General features: G+C 41.1%; 1 protein-coding gene across 2 annotated transcripts; it reads left to right on the top strand.

The window, feature by feature from the left end:
* On the top strand, positions 1-17,522 carry RNF4 (ring finger protein 4). Of its 2 annotated transcripts, none has more exons than XM_066185276.1 (8): positions 1-259; positions 7,809-7,972; positions 8,435-8,555; positions 9,268-9,347; positions 10,606-10,615; positions 11,716-11,881; positions 14,404-14,452; positions 14,797-17,522. In XM_066185276.1, the coding sequence occupies exons 1-8, from the start codon at positions 130-132 to the stop codon at positions 14,944-14,946; spliced, it is 870 nt and encodes a 289-aa protein (XP_066041373.1). In that variant the 5' UTR covers positions 1-129; the 3' UTR covers positions 14,947-17,522. The 2 variants fall into 2 exon arrangements, with proteins under 2 accessions (XP_066041373.1, XP_066041374.1); XM_066185277.1 differs by having other exon boundaries at positions 62-311.
* Positions 17,523-18,267: the final 745 nt, after the last annotated feature.

Genomic DNA, 18,267 nt, shown 5'->3' with positions numbered 1-18,267 from the left:
TGCCCGGTGGGCGGCCTCAGCGCCGGGGTGCGGGCGGCGCTCGGTTACCGCCGCTCCTGCCCCGTCCTCCCGGGAAGACGGCTCTGTTCTTCTCCAGAGGAACAGCCGGAGCTCGGTGGATGTAGCTGCATGAAGTTGTCGCTCTGCCCTCCCATTTTGTGTGACAGCAGGAGCGGGGGGAATGTTCCTCGCCTGCCTCAGCCCGCACCTGCGCTTCATTACAGGATGTGGACAGACTCAACTAGTTTTGGTGTTTTGGGTTGGTGTTTTTTTTTTCTTTCTTCTGTATTTGGTTTTTGGGACTATTGAAAGTGAGTTGTGGCGTCTCTCGGAGAAACTTGTGCAAGTACGAGCAATGACCTTTTCTCCTGGCCAGAATCCATTTTTCTTTGCTGTCTGGAATGGGGCATATGGCCCATGAAAAGGTTTAGTGTGTTGTTTTGTTCTGTAGGTGAGTTTGGGGGATTTCATGGTTGTTTTTGGAGCTGTTTTGGGTCTTCTAGGTTATTCATGAACATGTCATATTTATCTGTAGATGTAGCTGCCGGCTTAGAGCACACAGACTGGTGTATCTCTGTTTATAAGCCGGTTCCCTCTCATCTTTACTCTTTTTATGGTGCCTCTCACCAAAGTCTTTTGGTATGGGAACGTTTTACCTAATTTGGGTAGCAGAGACTCAGTTTCTTTTTTCACTCAGGTTGGTGTAGTGCATTTGAGAAAATCAGAGCATCTTTCAAAGTACTGGAAATACAGGATAGGAAAATTTAAAAGAGTGAAAGATTAGTGTTCTCCATGGTAAAAAAAAAAAAAAAAATCGAGACTGGCACTTTATGCCTGGTACATGCATCTTTTGAGGACAAAAATGTAGTTATGCAGATAGGTCTTTGATGCAGTGTTTCCTGTTCTTAGGGGTACAAAAAGACATCTGGAGTAGAAATGAGAAGCAGTCTTGAAGGCATGGTGATGCCTTGGACTGTGTGCCTAGAGCAGAGGCTAGACAGAGTTAGAGAATAAAGTGGGTATTTATTAAAGGTTTTTAACAGGTACACCTTGGGCAGTGGAAGAGCCTCACAGAGGCTGCGCCCAAGACGGACAACAGTTACGAGTTTTTTGGGCAGATATAAGTTTGGCCTATTTGCGTATCAGGGGTTAATTGTCCAATTACAGCTTCAGGTAATGAAGTCACATTCCCTCATTTTTCTCTCCCCCAATTTACTTTTGTTTGTACTTTTCGGTCCTGAGGCTCTGATGATGACCTTGGTTTTGAGGCCTGGGAGGATTGTTTTGTCTGACCAAACTGTGATGAGGGCTTACTACCACTCTATATGAAGTTCAGAGTTGTACACTAATCCAGTACAGGATCTGAAAAATATATAACTATAACTTAAGGCATTATTCGAATATCCCATTTTGACAAATTCAACATATAATGGTGGTGTTAGCTGTGCCTTGCGCATTCCCAATGTTTGGATTGACATTATTGGCTTCTTTAAGTAGGTACTTCAGGGTATTTGTCATGTTTAGGGTGAATATGAACTTATCTCTTGTTTGTGGTAGTAAGATGGGGCAAATGTCTATCTCTTACTTCAGACAATTTGCCTTCATTCATGTGAGAGACCAAGACTTCGTTTTGTGAGTGGTGCAAGAAAAGTTTTCAGTATTCTAGAGAATCAATTGTTTTTGAGTGGTGATTCAAACATGTTTAATTAGCTCAGCTTGAACTAGGTGAAAATGATGACTTTCTTGTAGAGGGAAAAACAAGAGATTGAAATGATGAATAGCAGTAGTTACCACTCCTAGTGTAAACATTCTTAATTTAAATAGCTTGACCTTCTTTTTTCTCAAGTACAGAGAAAAGTTGGTGCTTGTTGTCTTTGAAATGCTATTTGTTCCGAGCTCAACACTGCTTAGGAACAAAAACTGCATGTACAGAACTCTGTGTATAACAGGAAGGGGAGTGGCCTTTTCTGGTACTGTACCATCCTGTAGTGAAGCAGTAGAAAGTCTGTAAAAGTTAAAAGTATTTTTTGGCTTGCTAAGTTTATCTGCTAAGTTTTAACACAAAGAAAAGCCTTTTAATGTTTTCAAAAGATGTCATTTTAGAATTTGAAAGGGATGTTTGCGTGCATCTTGCTGTGAGACTTGCTATAAATCTCACAGATAACTGCAGCTAAAGCTGTAAGTGAGGTCACCGGTTTTCTGTGGGTTGAGGGGGAGAGGTTGCTGCAGTAATTATTTGTATTATCAACTCCTGGGAGTCTGGGTGCTGTCTGGTTTCTGGATGGACTGCTGGAAGAAGAGTATTACAGACCTTATCATTAACTTGGCCTGTCCAGTCCTGTGTAACAAACTTCTTTACTAAGTTAAGTGGTCCTGCAGTTTTGAAGATTTTTAAGGAATTCTTGCAGATGAGTATATCTCTTAACATGCAATGTGTTATACCCTGTTCCTGTGCATTACTAAACTTGATCTGTGGTGTATTTTAGAAAGTAAACTCTGCGTTGTTTTCAGAATGTTTGGGCAGTTTATGGTCAGTGAGGTTTCCCAAGTAAGCCAACAACATATGGAAATCTATAGCCCCACAGAAAAGGTTTGTTCTTACAAAACAAAAATGTTACTGGATCATAAGACTCCTTCCACAGTCTTAATAAATTCCAGCAGTCTGATTTTCTTAGTCAACAGGACTCTCCTGAGATGAGCCATGTTGATATTGACAAACCTACCTGTGATGATTTGAGGTGGTTTTACAGTGATGAGCTTCCCTGTAGGTATCTATTTTCAACTTAATTCTTCAGAAGCAGTCTCTGAGAGGTTTTGAGCCTTCGGCAGCTGGAACATTTGTGCCTTATATGTACTCTCTGCATTAATTATAAAGAAACCCAATTGTCTCGTTCTAAGATTCTAATGGTTGAAAATTAAACCATTTAAATAGCAACAGTATGCTCCACCACTTAGGTCAAAGGGTGGTTCTGTCCTCCACTGCAGTTGAGGGTTGACAGGAGATCGTCTGAGACATTTCACAGTAATCCTGTGTTCACAGACATGACAGTAATCCTGTCAATAATCTGGTTTCTCATATCTGGGTAAAGAAGTGTGTGAGTATATGAAGTGGATAGGATGGTCTTAACATTTCTTCTGTTGTGTGTTACTTCAGTTTTCACCATAACTTTAAGTTTGTTGATTGGTTGGCTTCATTTTTTTTTTTCTGTTACGGTTACCTCTCCTTTGGCATTTAAGTCGCTCATAGCCAAAGAGAATCTGTGCAGGTTTTTGTTTGGAGTCATCCCAGTGTTCCCCACAACATTTTAACCCTTTCTAAAGATACTTGGTTAACAAACCATTGCACTGGGTTGTATTCGGTGTTAAGTCTGAAAAGCACCAGGTCTTGTGAAATCTTCTAGGTATTTTACATTCAAACCTGTGCTGTCTGATGAATACAATAAGCTTTTTTTTTTTTTCTGTCTTTCAGCAGTGTAGATATGTCAGTGTTGTTGTTCTGAAAGATTCTATTTAAAAACAGTTCCAACAACTTGTAATTTAAAATAATCTGTGACAGTTTCAGGTCGAAACCGGGCGAAAACACCAATTCGTGTAGTGATTTCAAGTTCACCTATTTCTGTTTCCCAAATTATGTGTAGTGGTTTGAGTGCCTACTAGAATTATTTCTCTATTTCTGCTGTGAGATAGGATTAGGAGAAAAGCAAAGCAGGCTCAAGACTTACAAGAGTATAGAGACAGGTTTATTAACAAAACTACACGAGTGAAAGAAATTAGTACAAATCAAAATAAAACCTTTAAAACACTTCCCCTCTCCCCCCACAGCTTCTTTTCTTTCTCCCAGGAAATGTATAGAGACAAACTTGAAACCCTTGCTCAGTTTACCACCTATAAAATCATCTTCCATCAGTTCTTTTAGAGAGAGAAGTCTCTTTTGATATGTTATAGTAACTTCCCCACAAGAAGGAACAGTTCTCTTGTGGCTTTTTAATTCTCACAAAAGCAGCTGCCCAGCTTCCCACAGCTGTAAATGGGCCATGTACTCATGGGGTATCATTTTAAGGATGAACAGTTCCAAAAGCAAAAGTTTTTCTTCATCTCTAGGAACAGAGATATTTTCTCTTTCTAGGGACATCTTCATCTTCATCATCTCATCTCATCTTCTCATCTTTATCTCATCTCTCTCTCTCTCTCCATTGAAGCTTTTCATAAGACCACAGCTACTTCAATATTTACTTAGTCCACTACAAATGCCTTTGCTTATATCTGCAATCTGAACACTCTTATCATCTACCCAATACATATTTCCACGACTTAAAGGGATATTTTAGCATATTACAGTCTGTTACCATAGCTCACAAAAGATTTTCAGCCTGAAACCAAGGCATCTTCTCATTCTCTTCCATCTAGGCCTCAACTCTTCCTTCACTGACTTAGATGTCTTCATATCGTCTCTACATGTCTTCACTCTCTTTTTTTCTCACTCAGAGAGGATTTAATGTTTTTCAGGTTTCATCTGTGCAAGGAAGGAGTTAACAGCCTGCAGAGAGCACGATGATTCTCCCGGGCAGTGGCCCGAGGTGGTAAAATCAAGCCTGAGGCTGGGCCAGGTTCTCAGGGTTCTGGCTGCTGCAGCACCTGCCCAGTGCAGAGCTGCTTTGCTCTCAGCTGCAGGATCCCTCACGGGGCTGGGGAAGGGCCCGGCCCTGCCGGGTCCTGTGGGCTGCGATGGTGGAGGGGAAAGGGGCCTGGCCCTTGGCAGGGGCCGCCCAGGGCCGTGGCTTTAGGGGCGGGATGTTACAGCAGCGCCCGGGAACGGGGCCCTCTCCCCTGTCGCACGGAGGGAGCCGGGCCCCCTTGTTACCTCCTACCAGGCTGGAAGGAAAAGAGAACTTCCCAGGATTTTCTCTGATTTTTAACCTGTGTTTTCACCGAGGCATATCATCTTTCTAGTGGCTTTACCAGATTACAATATTCAAACCTAGTCACTGACTGGTTTTGCTATAACTTTCTTGGGAAAAGTCACTTCTGTGCAAAACCAGCACATAAGCTTATATAAAGTTCATTTCTTTGTATTTCTCAGGTGTGGGCACCAACTAACACTTCCCAGCTTTTTAATGTCCAAGTATTTTTTCTAATTCAATATCTGAGGAGAATCTAAGAAAATGTCACTTTGCTTTCTTGATGAAATAAAACTTACAAATAATCTAATGGCCAGCTTCTTAATATACCTCATGTGTTGCTCACTCCTGTTCATCCTCCTGCTGTGTGCAAAAAAAACTGGTTTACCTAAGTAGTTTTTCATTTCATTTGTAGCTGGTCAATGAAGATGGTAACTTGTCTTGAAGCAATTGTTTTGAAAGAGCAGATATGTAAGGTTTAGGGATGGTTCTCTCCCTTGACTCCATCGCTCATCCCTTGTTCTGTGTCTCCTCCTTCTCTTCACCTGGTCTCCTAAAACCTCCAAACTCATGAATAATAGTCATATGGAACTAGGAGCTTGTATAGCACCTAGAAAATGTGCTCACACAACAGTCTCTCTGTTCAGTTTTTCGTTTGGTTGGGTTTTTGTATGATGGCAGCATTAGGCATGGTCTGCCTTTAAAAGTTCTTGTCTCCTATCTCAGAAACTCAGTAAAGTGAGTAAAATAGGATCTTCCCAGGAATGTTGATAAAGCTCACAGAGAAGCTTGCTTTCTTAACAAGTGAAATGAAATCTAGACCTTAAGAACAGTGGGATGAAGTGTTAAAAGAGAATTCTCGTTACCTGGACTCAAAATGTTATGGAAACGATTGCATATGTGAGTCCTGCATTGAGGAAGCAAGACGCAGAAGTCAGACTGCCTTCTCTGGTAGCCTGAGTCTTCAACATCCCAAGTGACAACATAAGGGTATTTCTTATCTACCAAAAAAACTGAACATGTCACTTTGGATTTCTTAAAAAAAAAAAAAAAGTGGGAGAGGGTGTTACACATAATCATTCTGGAAATGATATGTTGTGCCCATGGACTCACTTAAGTCTGGCGTATGTGGTTCTGCTGGGGGGAAAAAAAGGCATATGTTGGCTTTCATTTTGGCTTTTGAAAAAATGTGAGAAAATTGATGAATGGTGTATTCATCAATACATAAACTATACATAAGTATGCCTTTGGGCTTCATAGTAAGTACCAAATTGAGAGTAAGCATTTTTCTCAAGCATGTTTTGTTTTAATAATGTCACAGTTCAGTGTTAATGGGTCGCTTATGAAAGTGATTTAAGAAATTAAGTAAGTTGAAGCAGAAAAAGATCAGTCAGGTTCCTTTTAATTGAAGGCTAGGTTTGACTCTCAGTCCAGTTCCATCTCATTGTATGTTTACGTTTCCCCATCTGGGAGTAGGCTACTGTGTGCTGATCTTTATGGCAAAAATCAGTCAGCTCTGGAGACAGTTCAGCAGTTCTTGGTTAACATAATGTTCTGGGTTTGGACAAGTTTAGGAGAAAACTTCCAAAAGGGTGTCCCCTCTAATAGAAGGCTGGTTTTAGCAACCCCTCCCCCACGGGTTCCCACAGCTTCAAAAGGAATTCCCTTGGAGAAAGTGAAAAAAACCCTGTTAATTTAACAATCAGATTGCTCACAGGCATAAAAAAAATAATTAATAATGTTAAGTAATTAAACCTCTCACTGCTCTGAAGGGATGGGAGATGCAGAGTTCTTTCTGAAGGTGTGGCTGGGTTCTCTCCAGAGCTGGGGTGTGGTGTGAGCCCACTGGCGGTAGGGGGGCCAGGGGATGTTCTGGTGTTTCGGACTGGAGAAAAGCTGAACAGTTCCAGAAGAAAAAGTCACAGTCCCAGGAAAAAAACTTACTGCCTCAGCTAATGAACAAGAAGCTAGCTAAAAAAAACAAGGAAAAACTCTGTCTCTCTCTCTCTGGAGAAAGCAAGCAGAGAGATGGGAGAAACCGAGAGGCTTACCCCTGTGTTTTTAAATACAGGTGCCAAAATAATTCCACTACTTTCCCCCCACCTTCCTCGGATCTAACTTGAAGCTACAGTACTCATATCTGAGCACAGAGCAGATGATAGGGGATACCAGAGCATACAGTCACCCCAAGACACATAGTTGGTATTTCCCTGGTCCCTCCACCATGTCCACTTGTGCCCAGCCCCAGCTCTGCACTGTGTGTTGGGCAGGTGGTAACTGTACCACAGCCAGGCTCCAAGATGGGACCTTCAGTACCCTGTCAGCTACTCAGAGCTGTCTTTATGCTTTTCACCCTCCCCCTTGGCAGGTAGCTGGGCGTGCACATGTGCAGGTAACAGAGCAGCTACAGTGAACTCATATTCTCCTGCACATCAGCAAGTATTTTGAAACTGAAATTTGTCTGCTTCACTTGCTTTAAATTCCTCTTAAGCTGTTTGGCTCCCAGCTGTTGGAATCTGGACATAGGTTGCAGAAGAAAGCTGCTCATCTGGAGTTTAAGTTCTTTGAAGATAGCTGTTTATGACAAAATTCCCACTGATTCCTGCCCACAGACATCACCTTGAGTATCATTCAGTTGCTTTTCAGTTCAATGTCTTTGGGGTTTCTTAATATTCTTCTAGTTTGCTGTCAAACTCACTTTTTCAGGTGTTTAGTTCATGGGTGAGAATGACTGAGGCTTCAGGCCCAGCTGCAGGTGTCTGGGGCTCACATACTCAGCTTGGCTTCCCTCCTCTCTGGCTTTGGGCAGAAACTGGTGGCTTAGGAATGGGAATCTTGGAGCAGGGGGTATTGGAGAGTACAAGCATTGCAGACAGGTAACCTTCTCTCATTCTCTCTTCTCTTTGATAGGTTTGGAAGAATATCATCGTCTGATCTTCAGAAACCTGGAGTTTTTATCAGTGGGCTACCTAAAGGAAACTAAGGAAATTATAGCTGTAGCTTCCTTGCCATTACTTTTTTGGTGTTTGTACCTCTTTTTCAGTGGTTTTAGATCAAGAAACACTATGAGCACAGTAAGTATTTTCCTATTCAATGCAAACCTGATTCTTGAAACATTTTCCATTGTATTGCAGCAAACTGTTTCAAGAGTTTAGCTAATACACAGGATGATAAGTATATTGAATCTTCATGTAAGTTCAGTAAAGGTTTTTAATCACTCTTGATGCTAACAGTAATACAGAAATACTCACAATGTCAGCAAAACCTAATAAATTGTGAGCTAGTTTCTCATTTGCAAACCATCATGATAGGCTTTTTCTTGGTGAGGCAGCTGGTAAGAGATCTGGATCTGGGGTGATGATTTTTCCTTGCTGGAATCAATTCAGATAAGGATAACCCATACCACCTTTCGATCACTATTACAGCCATTGCAGGAGTGTTTTCTGTACCCTTGTGTGCTTTCATTGGTGTTGCAAAATTGAGGGCTATGTTAATATTGCTTGCACAGAAAATGCGAAGTCTTTGTTCTCTCTTAGACTCAACGAAAGCGCCGTGGAGGAACAGTTAATTCTAGGCAAGCTCGAAAAAGAAACAGGCTCATGGCTTCTACTGCTGAAATGGCTTCAGAAGCAGAGCCAATAGAACTTGAGGAAAGTGGTAAGCTTTCTTTTGAAGTGATAAGAACAGAAAATGCTTCTGGAGGATTTGGGTCCAACTGAACATGTGCTTTTGCCAGTTTCTAGGCCATTTACTGGAGAAGGGAAACATGATTTTAGGAAGTGCCTAGTATGGCACCACTAAACAACAAGCCTACTGAAAACTGTCTTGGTTTGTTACTGAGCTACAATGCATTTGCCACTAGTGGTAGATGAGTTGCATAGGAAAGGTCCTCAAGAGCTCCTCAAACATCTGCATGTCTGTTCAGATGAGATGGGAGTTACAGCAGCTGCCACTACGCAGCGTGCCAAACTGAATTTGGGAACTCCCAAGTTTGATTAAGATACAGAAAACTTTTATCATTAATTGTGCCTAATCCCTCAAGGGAACATGCAGAGCAAAGTACTATTATATCCTATATGATTCATATTATATTTCTGTGTGATAAACATTCTCCTGTCAGATGAATTGTCTGTTGCTGTCATCATCTGACAGAGCTGTGTGAGGAGCTTAGCTGCTCTCTTGCATTTCAGCTTGCTGAAAACATGGCTGGTAAAGCTCTCTATGGATTGCTGAGGGTAAAGCTTGAGTGAAATGTTGGACTCATTCTGAAGAGAAGATGGACAGGAGGTGGTTGAATCTTGGGCTGTTCAGTGGCAAGCAGTTTTCTTCCTCTGCAATCTCTGACCTTGATTCTAACTTGGTTTTTCAGCTGGTGAAGAAGTAGTAGATCTCACATGTGAATCTTCTGATCCTGTAGTTGTTGATCTAACTCACAATGATTCTGTTGTGGTAAGTAATGAGTAGCACACTTGTCTAAATACTGTAGTCAAATTAGTTTTCTCTAATTGCCTGATAGAATCTGACTTTAAGGGTAAGTTTTAAGTTCAGAGTTGGCATGTCAGGGCATGAAGGTCCTGTGTTACAGATAACAAAGAAGCTGCTCTGGAGGTGCACTTGCAGTTAGGGATAGGGTAGCATAAAATAACTTTTTGCTCCAGAACCTGGAGTTTATATAGATCAGTCATAAGTAGTGTAACATAAAGAGGTGCAGTTGATAGTTGAAGTTTTTCTAGATATATCAAAGATAGAATCATAGAATTGTTCAGCTTGGAAAGGACCTCTGAGATCATCGAGTCCAGCCATTCACCCAGCACTGCCAAGTCCACAGCTGAGCCATGTCTGTAAGCACCACATTTGCATGTCTTGGGAATACCTCCAGGGATGGGGCCTTCAAGCCAATGCTGCTGGGTTGCCCTGGGCAGCCCCTTCCAGTGCTTGATAACTCTTGGTGAAGAATTTTTTCTAATACCCCTATAGGCCAGTGATTTAAAGGTAAAGCCAAGGGAAAGAAGAGGAAATAAATTCAGGTTAATACTCCAAGGAGTCTTTAAAAAACCTTTTTTTTTCCCCTGCTGTTTTGCAAGCTAGAATAGTCTTTGATCCAGCTGACAGTGTTGTTTATCGCCTCAGTTTTGGGATGCCACTGCTCCTGTGCCAAGCAGAAACCAAGCAACAGGAATAGCATAGGGAGTATTTCTTGCTGGGGTTATTTCTGAGCCTTTGCAAAGGAAAGGCCTTAAACTTCACAACAGAATCTGCACTTACCCTGCTCCAGTTCCACCAAGAGCAGGGTGGGGATTTGGTTTCTTTTTTTCAGCAGCTGCTGTAATATGAAGTGTTTATGGAGATCACTGCTGAACTGGCCTGTTTGAGGAGAAAGGGAAAGAATCACCTGCAACCCTAAAGCATGGAACTGAACTGGGGGAGCAGGGAGGAGTGGGTTCAGGTGGTTCATAAGTTGCCTCTATTTCTACCCCATTGGAGCAGTAGGAGCAGAACCATCAGCATCCACAGAGTTGTTTACAGACAAGCATTTAATATACTACTTTTAATATTCCTAATCAAAATCAGAGTTATAGCCTACCATTCTTAGCTTGTTTTGTTGGAACTCCTGTGCCTAGCTGGTGTTTGTATGTAACACTAGGGGTGCACAACAAAGTCTAATTGTATTTTCTTTTCTCTCCCTTCCCATATGTATTGATGCAAGATTGTTGAAGGTGAGTTGACATTTTAAAATTGATAATGGAATTCTCCTAAGTGTAATAATTATTATTTTTTACTTGCCTTTTCCAGTGAATTTGAGCAGCATTTATTGAAACTCCAGAAGGCCAAGAACATTGCTAAAGCATCTGCCCGGTGCATTAGAGAATGAATCCAGTCTCTGTTAGTATCAGAGCTTGTAGAAAGTATCTGAAATAAAATATATCAAAAGCTGCTCTTAATACTTACTTTCTAAAGACAGAATTTCTTTAAACCCCAAGTTGACCGTAATTTAATTAGCACCGGGATATTGGTTGTGAACGGAAAAAAAAGTCAGAAGTTTTGTTTAACCTGTATTGCAGTGAAGGATCTAAAGAAAGTGACTTGTGCTTATAGTATTCACTAGTCTAACATGCCTCAAATTTTGCACTGAGAAGTATTAACTGTTTTTCTACTTTAGATGTGAAAATATTTACAGATCTAGAGAAGTTCATCTTTCACATCTTTCAGACATGGTTCTGATTACATTATTGGAGATGTATTAGTATGTTGTCAGCTGCTTATCTAGAATGTGATCTGTTCTGTGCTCTGAATGAAGCAAGAGTAAGTGAGAAATGCCTGTATTAAAAGTTGTAGCTGAACAATTTGGCAGGAAGTGGTTTTGTGACTTATATCGTTCTGTTGATTAGTAGCTTGATTATTTTTACATGGATACTAGAGCTGCAGAGTTAAACTTGAGTTCAGTCCTCTCTCCCAGAACACAGCTGTTGTTGCAGTTCCTCAACATAGGATTGTAGCAGTTTCTGTCAGTCAGGATTGGGAGGAGTATCTTCCATTTATAGGGGAGATTAATTCACAGGTAGTGTAATTACATGGAATGTGTGACATTGAGGATCTTCAAGATTAAGTTTTAGCTGTTCATAAGATGAGGAGAGCAAAAGTTTTGTGTCAGAATCTAGCAGAATAGTGACAATGTCTGGACGTATTCAGCCTTAATATTTGGAAACTAGTTTAACATTGCTTTTAACCCAGCTGAATATGGTCTAATATTTCATTTCAAGGATAGTTCCAGGGAGAGAGATAATAGTATAGCTAACTTAACCAAATTAAATTACAGAGAACCAACGACAAAGGAGAAATCTGAGACTAAGAAGCCAGCGACAGTCAGACAGCTGTGTACTGAGCAGTGATGATGAAGATGAAACAAGAGATAACGATGTGTATGTGGCTGACAAAGCGTCTCGAGAACTGGGACCGCTGGAAGAGGAAACTGCCAATTCAAAGTATGTCTGCCTCATGAGCTACCAAACATTGAGTTGCGCTTTGTGTGAAACAGACAGGACTAAGTTGTGTTTGTCATCACCTGACTTCCTTTAAAGCCTCCACTAACTCAGTTCTCTCTTTTAATGAGTGTGACATCCCATATTGCATGATAGTCAAATGATACAATTTTCACTTTGGGATGAAATGCCAGCCCAAAACAGATCTACAGCTTTGTGTACAGCCTTAAAGATGTGTGTGGGGTATGGTAAGGAAGTAGGGATTAGTCACAGGCCAGAGCTCATAATGTATTGCGTTTCCTTTTCCTACAAATTCCACTAAAAACACTTATGCATTCCCTGCTTTTTTTTACAAACTGCCATTTGCTGCCTTTCTCAAAGCAGCCACTGTCCTTCCCAAGGTATACTTGCAAGGTGATCCTGGAGGTGGTGTTCTTATTCCTGTTCTGTCCCTTGGATGTCATGGAGCCCTAATGTGTTTGCATGTGGGATGGGAATTTGCTGTTTTGAGTGAGTAAAGACCCCATTCTGCAAAGAAAGAGTAAATCCTGCTGCAGTGTGTTAGACTAAGGAAAAGAAATCTGGTGTCTATGTGACTAGGCAAGTTGAAGTGATACCTTAAGTTTTTAGCTTTTATATTTTTCAGATTCTGTACTGCATTAGTGTATAACTCAGAACTCTATGTAGAATGCTAGTTAGCTTTCTTCCCGTTTTGGTCAGACTAGACAATCCTTCTGGGCCTGGGTACCAAGGTCATACCATTTGCCTCAGGCTCCAGAAAGTGTAAACAAAAATTAATCGGGGCAGGTGGGAGCAAACCAGGGGAATGTGACTTCATTGCCTGAAACTATAATTGGGCAATTTACCTCTGATAGGCAAATAGACCAACTTATATCAGTCTGAGAAACTCGTGACTGTTGTCTGTCTTGGGTGTGGCCTCTGTGAGGTTTTGCACTGCCCAAGGTGTATCCTTTGAAGGCCTTTTAATAAATACCTACTTTATTCTTTTAACTTTGTCCAGCCTCTGTCCTAGGTAGCCTCTCCAAAGCGTCAGGAGGACATAAGAATTGTGGCATAAACTTCTTTTAAAGTGGTTTTGTTTTGTTTTTTTGTGGGGAGCAGGGGAATTACAGGGTTAATTGAAGCTGATGTCCTTTGAGCCCTTTGGATGACTAAAAGGCAGTGTAGGAGAGAACTTGAGTATGTAGCTCTTGGGTGCCAGGTCATAAATATGTCACCAAAAGGTCCTGTGCTATTCTAATCCATAGTGTGCTTTGCCAGTGGAGTTGTAGATGTTTAAATTTTGGTTGTTAAGTACTTCAGAGAACAAATCCACTAATTGGATAATATAAAAAAGTAACAGTTTGTTCCTTCAGCCTCCTCTGTTAAAGATTGCACCTTCCTACTCTGTGTAGGTAAGGCTGAAAGAACTCAGTGCTGCAGTGTTTAACATTGACAAAAGGGTCCTTCCTAGTGCTGGGGATTGCCAGAGCCATTTGTGGTGTTGGACTCTTCATCTTTCTAAGGTTATCATCAATTGTCATTTGTTACTGAAGTGTTACAGCCGGTGCCTCAAGAATTTGAGGAGTAAAAATGGGAGAATTAATGGAGTTAAATTCTGTAGGTGAAACTAGGGATAAATGTTAGTAGTGCTTCCTGCTTGAATTGAAGATAACAGGATAAAGGCTTCCTTTCATGCTTTCTATTCCTGTTTGATTAATAAATTACAAACTGTGGTTCAGCATGGGCAGTGACATGAGAAAGCCAGGTGTTTAGGGTAAAGAGTTCCGAAGGTTTAAACTAGAGATTGGTTTGTAAAGAAAAGTGTCAGGAAGCTCTTTTTGTTTCTGCTAGCTGATATTATTCAGCACTTGGGCTGGGATGTGTTCCCTAGGCAGCCGAGCTGTGTCTGTTGCTAAGTGTATGTGCAGTACTGCTGTCCTGGAGGCTGAAGGCAGCAGAGGCACATCGGTAACCACAGCTCAGTAACAGACACTGAGTCGGTCTTTCCGCCTTAGAACTAGAAATGTGGGGTTGAGTATTTCCTCACATTCGTGTGTTCCTGACCTACATTTTAAAAGGAGTTCTTGGAATGCGCATGTTACTGGGCTGTTGCTAAATTAGGGCAGGGGATTTTTGAACTTCTGACAGCCTTTTCCCTTTCTAGAATGACTCGTTTCCAAGGCACAGCTCAGTGCTTTTGTTACAGAGCTGTCATTGATGGCCTGTTGGAGATTAGTGCTGAACAGAGCAAGAGACTGCTGTGAGTTCTCATGGTAGACCACGGTGACTGAGTGCATCATCCCCCTAGGGAAAACCTTTCCTTTGGGATGGGGAGACCCAATCTTGTTATTACATGCCACAAACTGAGGAGCTAAAGATACACAGGAATCTTGAAAAGAAATGCATCATGGCTAGTCAGTGCACTCAGATGGTGCCGTGACATTTTGTGTGTGGGTAACCCTTGATGTGCAGTGAAATTAATGGCTGCATGTTCTTTCTTTTTCTGTTCTGTGTACCACAAGGCCGTCTGGTACTGTTAGCTGTCCAATTTGCATGGATGTCTACTCAGAGGTAAGGATCCACATGCTGTCTTCCTTTATATTTATTCTGTGTGAGGGAGAAGGGGGCAGAGGGGGAGTGAACAACTCACTTGGCCGGTGTGGGGTGTTACAGAGAGCTAGCTTGTAGCACAGAGCTTGCATTGAAGCTGAGAGTAACTTGTCAGTCTAAGTCACTTCTTGGTGGTGGGGGTAGAGGGAGGAACCCTTGGTAGGATGGCATTGTAAGATCTTCAGGTTCCTTACTATTCCAAGAGTAAAGGACAATTCCAGATATGCTAAGTCCTGTTTGTTTGATGGCAGTAGACCAGCAAAGTCGAATTCTTTACTTCCAACGCTTTTTGTGATTTCTTCCAGATTGTGCAAAGTGGACGACTGATTGTGTCAACAAAATGCGGCCATGTCTTCTGCAGTCAGTGCCTCCGTGATTCCCTTAGGAATGCCAACTCTTGCCCAACCTGCAGGAAGAAACTCACTCACAGACAATATCATCCCATTTATATATGAGTACTTTTATTTCTCAGGACAGACTCAACTGGATTTTGGGGGAAATGTTATATTTTCAGTGCTCTGAAGATTTAAAGAGCATCAGGTTGTGCACAAATCCAAATAAAACTGGTTTTTTTGGAGACCAACTTGAACGTATCTAGACAGCTTTTTTATGGTCCAAGTTGCTTTTTGTTATGTTCCTGGTTATCATGCTACATCGATGACTGTGTCTAAACTAGACCAGCAACCTAGACCAGGAAGGAAGCAGTTAATCCATTTCCTTCTACTTTTTTTAATGCTTAAATGAGGGAGTGTGAATATTTTGTTCTTTCTTACTCTGTAAATTATTCCTACCTTCTCATACAGGTATGGAATAGTTTCCTTTCAGAAGACAGATTAGCAATTTACAATTTCATTACACTTTTTTTTTTTTCATCCTGTAAGAAGCTCATGACTCTTGCTTTCTTGCATATCATCTTTGCCCAAGTAGAGTGAGTTCTGTACTGATGGGTTGTTTTTTCGTAGATCAGTCTTAAATTGAAAACAAAGGTTATGCAATAAAGTAACCTGCTGTTAACCAGCAGTCAAGTGTTTTAAGCAGATGATTTGAACATGCAGATGTTTTTATGAACTCCATGAGATCCCAAGTACATAGACACATTGCAGCATGTACAATGTGAAAATAATTTCTTGATTGTTTCAACTGCCAAGAATTCTTGTATTTTAATCCAAACACTGAATTTATTTTCTACCATGATGAGATGGTCTCTTGGGTTTACTTGTGCTGTAACACTCTCTCCTAATAACTACCAAGAATACAGTCTTCTCTAGGCTTCCTAGTGATGAACAAGAAGCAAATTCATCTGTATGCTGAATACCAAACTACCTACAGATCATCTTACTGTATCAGCTGTTCCCAGTGTAATGCTTTAAGTTCAATGTGTTCACTTTGCTGTTCTCGCTGGTTGTTACCCTGGCACCTGACTGGATATAGCCTGGTGAATAGGATGGAAAATTAAATAACTATACTGCCATTATTGAGTTGAGGCGTTAGAAAGTGTTTGCTAGCAATGTTGACAGCTTGTTAGAGAAAAGTTAATCTCCCTTTGCTCTGAGGGTTGTCCAGTTTTCTTTAAAGCAGCTTTAAAAAGAAGTCAGATATATCTCCTAGAAAGACAATTTCTCTAGTAGAGAAAGCAAGAATACACCAGTTTATGTGCTCTTATACAGTCACCTTTTCCCCAGGACTGAGTTCTAAATGTCTGTTTTAAACTTACAGCTATAATGTCCGAGCTGATCTGGAATCCAGGGTGAGCTGATACAAACAGGTTGATGTAGACAAGGTGATTAAAATCAGTGGTTTATGATCCACAGCTGTGGTAGGTGCATCTATGAAAATCTCCAGAATTAAACTTGGCCACCTCTTGGCAGTTGGCTGCTTATAGAAACCATTGTAAGAACCATTCTGTGCCCTGGTGCAGCACAACAAGGATGTGTTTAGTTAATGTTGGTATCACACGTGTCTTTGCTAACCTGTCCTTGGAATCTGTAGGAAACCTTTAATTAAAGAAGCTCTGAATTAGCTGTCTCAAGCTGCCTTGCAACCCAAAGTGAAGTTGACTTTTTTAATTATTTATTTTACTTTATTTAGGATGTTTCTGGATATAGTAATAGAAAGTTTTGTTACATAAAGGCTGCCTCAAGAAATGCAGTACCTTCCCCACCCTGGTTTGGGCTTTGATTCAGTGCTGTTAGCAGGAATATGCAGTTTCTGTATTGTGGCAATAGGATGACTCCTGCAAAGTTACACAGGTACTTCCTGTGTGCTGCCACAGGTATGCAAGGCCTATGGCTGTCTCAGGATACTGCAGTGACAGTGATCGCTGCATTTGTGTCCCAAAAAAGCAGAGAGTTGATGCTTAAAGTATTCATTGTGTGAAGAGAAGCAGCCCAATATTAAAACTGTAGAGACCCATAGGGGCCACAGAAACGACTTTGTCCCAGTAGCTTAACAAAGAAACAAATTATGGCTAGTTTTCCTGGGGAGGCTGCTGTGTGAAAAAAATGACCAGAAGAGGATGTAAGGGATTACTATGGAGGATGAGGGTGAGTCACTTAACCATGCATCTTTCACAGTCTACTAGCCATAGCCTAAATGATTTTGCACAACTTCCTCCATGTAAATACCACTTTAGAGTTAGTGTCTCAATAAATAGATCTAATCAAAATTTAGATATCATAAACTATAAGAAAAAGTTTTTAGCTTTTGTGTACCCTGTGAAGTGCCACAAATTTTGTGCATCTCAAAACAGGTATTATGTCTCAGTACATGGGAAAAAAAATTGGAAATTCATTACATGCTTTTTCCTTCAAGGGGAAAAAAAAAGTCTGATATATTTCAGTTCCAGCGATATTGGCAAGAACTCCTAGAAAATGAAAAGTCTTTATATTACGTAGATGTCTGTCTTGTTGTATATAGTTCAATTTTTCCTGTATTTAATTGTATTCAAGTCTGTCTGCCCATCTATGTTGAGCTCTGCTGGTAGGCAGAGGGTTCTCATAACAGGCGAAAATAAAATGATTGGATTGATCAATCACACGTGCTTCTTCTTTTCGTTGCGCTGGAGTCATTGATTTGGAGGGAAATAATCCTGAAGGCCAAAGCCTTTCACATGCTGGGACCAGTGTGGGGCAAAGGAGAAAGGTGCTGCCCGGGGCAGGGGGGTGAAGTCCTGCTCGGGGCAGGGGCAATGGGGCGATGCAGAGGTGGGCTTGTGAGTCGGGTCACCAGTGCCAGAGAGGGAGCAGTGAAGAGGGTGGGAGGATGTTGAGCCGGCTCCTTGGGGTCCCATTGCCAGCCAGATATAAAGCAGCTACTGTAGAGAGGGCGAGGAGGAATGCTGAGGAGAGAACTGGCCACAGGGTAGTTTCAAAGTTTCAATAAAGCTCACGATATTTTTTTTCTCTAAAGAAACTAGAGATGCTGGTTCCTTGAGGTCTTGTCCCTCTTAGTTGCTTTTATTGTATTTTGTTCTTTTTCACTCTTTATATTGTACACATATGGAGTAGCTGCCTTTCCAAATGTTGATGAGTAATTTTCTATTTCATTATACTTTTGTTTTTATCCTGAAATAAGCTTATAACTTTTTTGCTTTCTGCTGTATTATCTTTGTCTTATTACAGTACATTCTGTAATAATGGATCTATTTTTTGTAAGTCAGGATTAAAGTGACAACCTCCATCATGCAATAATGTAACCTGCTGTTCAACAGCTGTCAGATGTTTTTAACAGAGGGCTATGTGGACAGGAAGACTGTTGTTATGGGGAGTCCTTCCTGC

Source organism: Chamaea fasciata, unplaced genomic scaffold (genome assembly GCF_029207755.1).
Source record: "Chamaea fasciata isolate MVZ Bird 193981 ecotype frontalis unplaced genomic scaffold, bChaFas1.0.hap1 SCAF_6, whole genome shotgun sequence".
NCBI classification, from domain to species: Eukaryota; Metazoa; Chordata; class Aves; order Passeriformes; family Sylviidae; genus Chamaea; species Chamaea fasciata.
The sequence above is the reverse complement of the archived record's forward strand: the minus strand, read 5'-3'. Positions and strand labels throughout refer to the sequence as shown.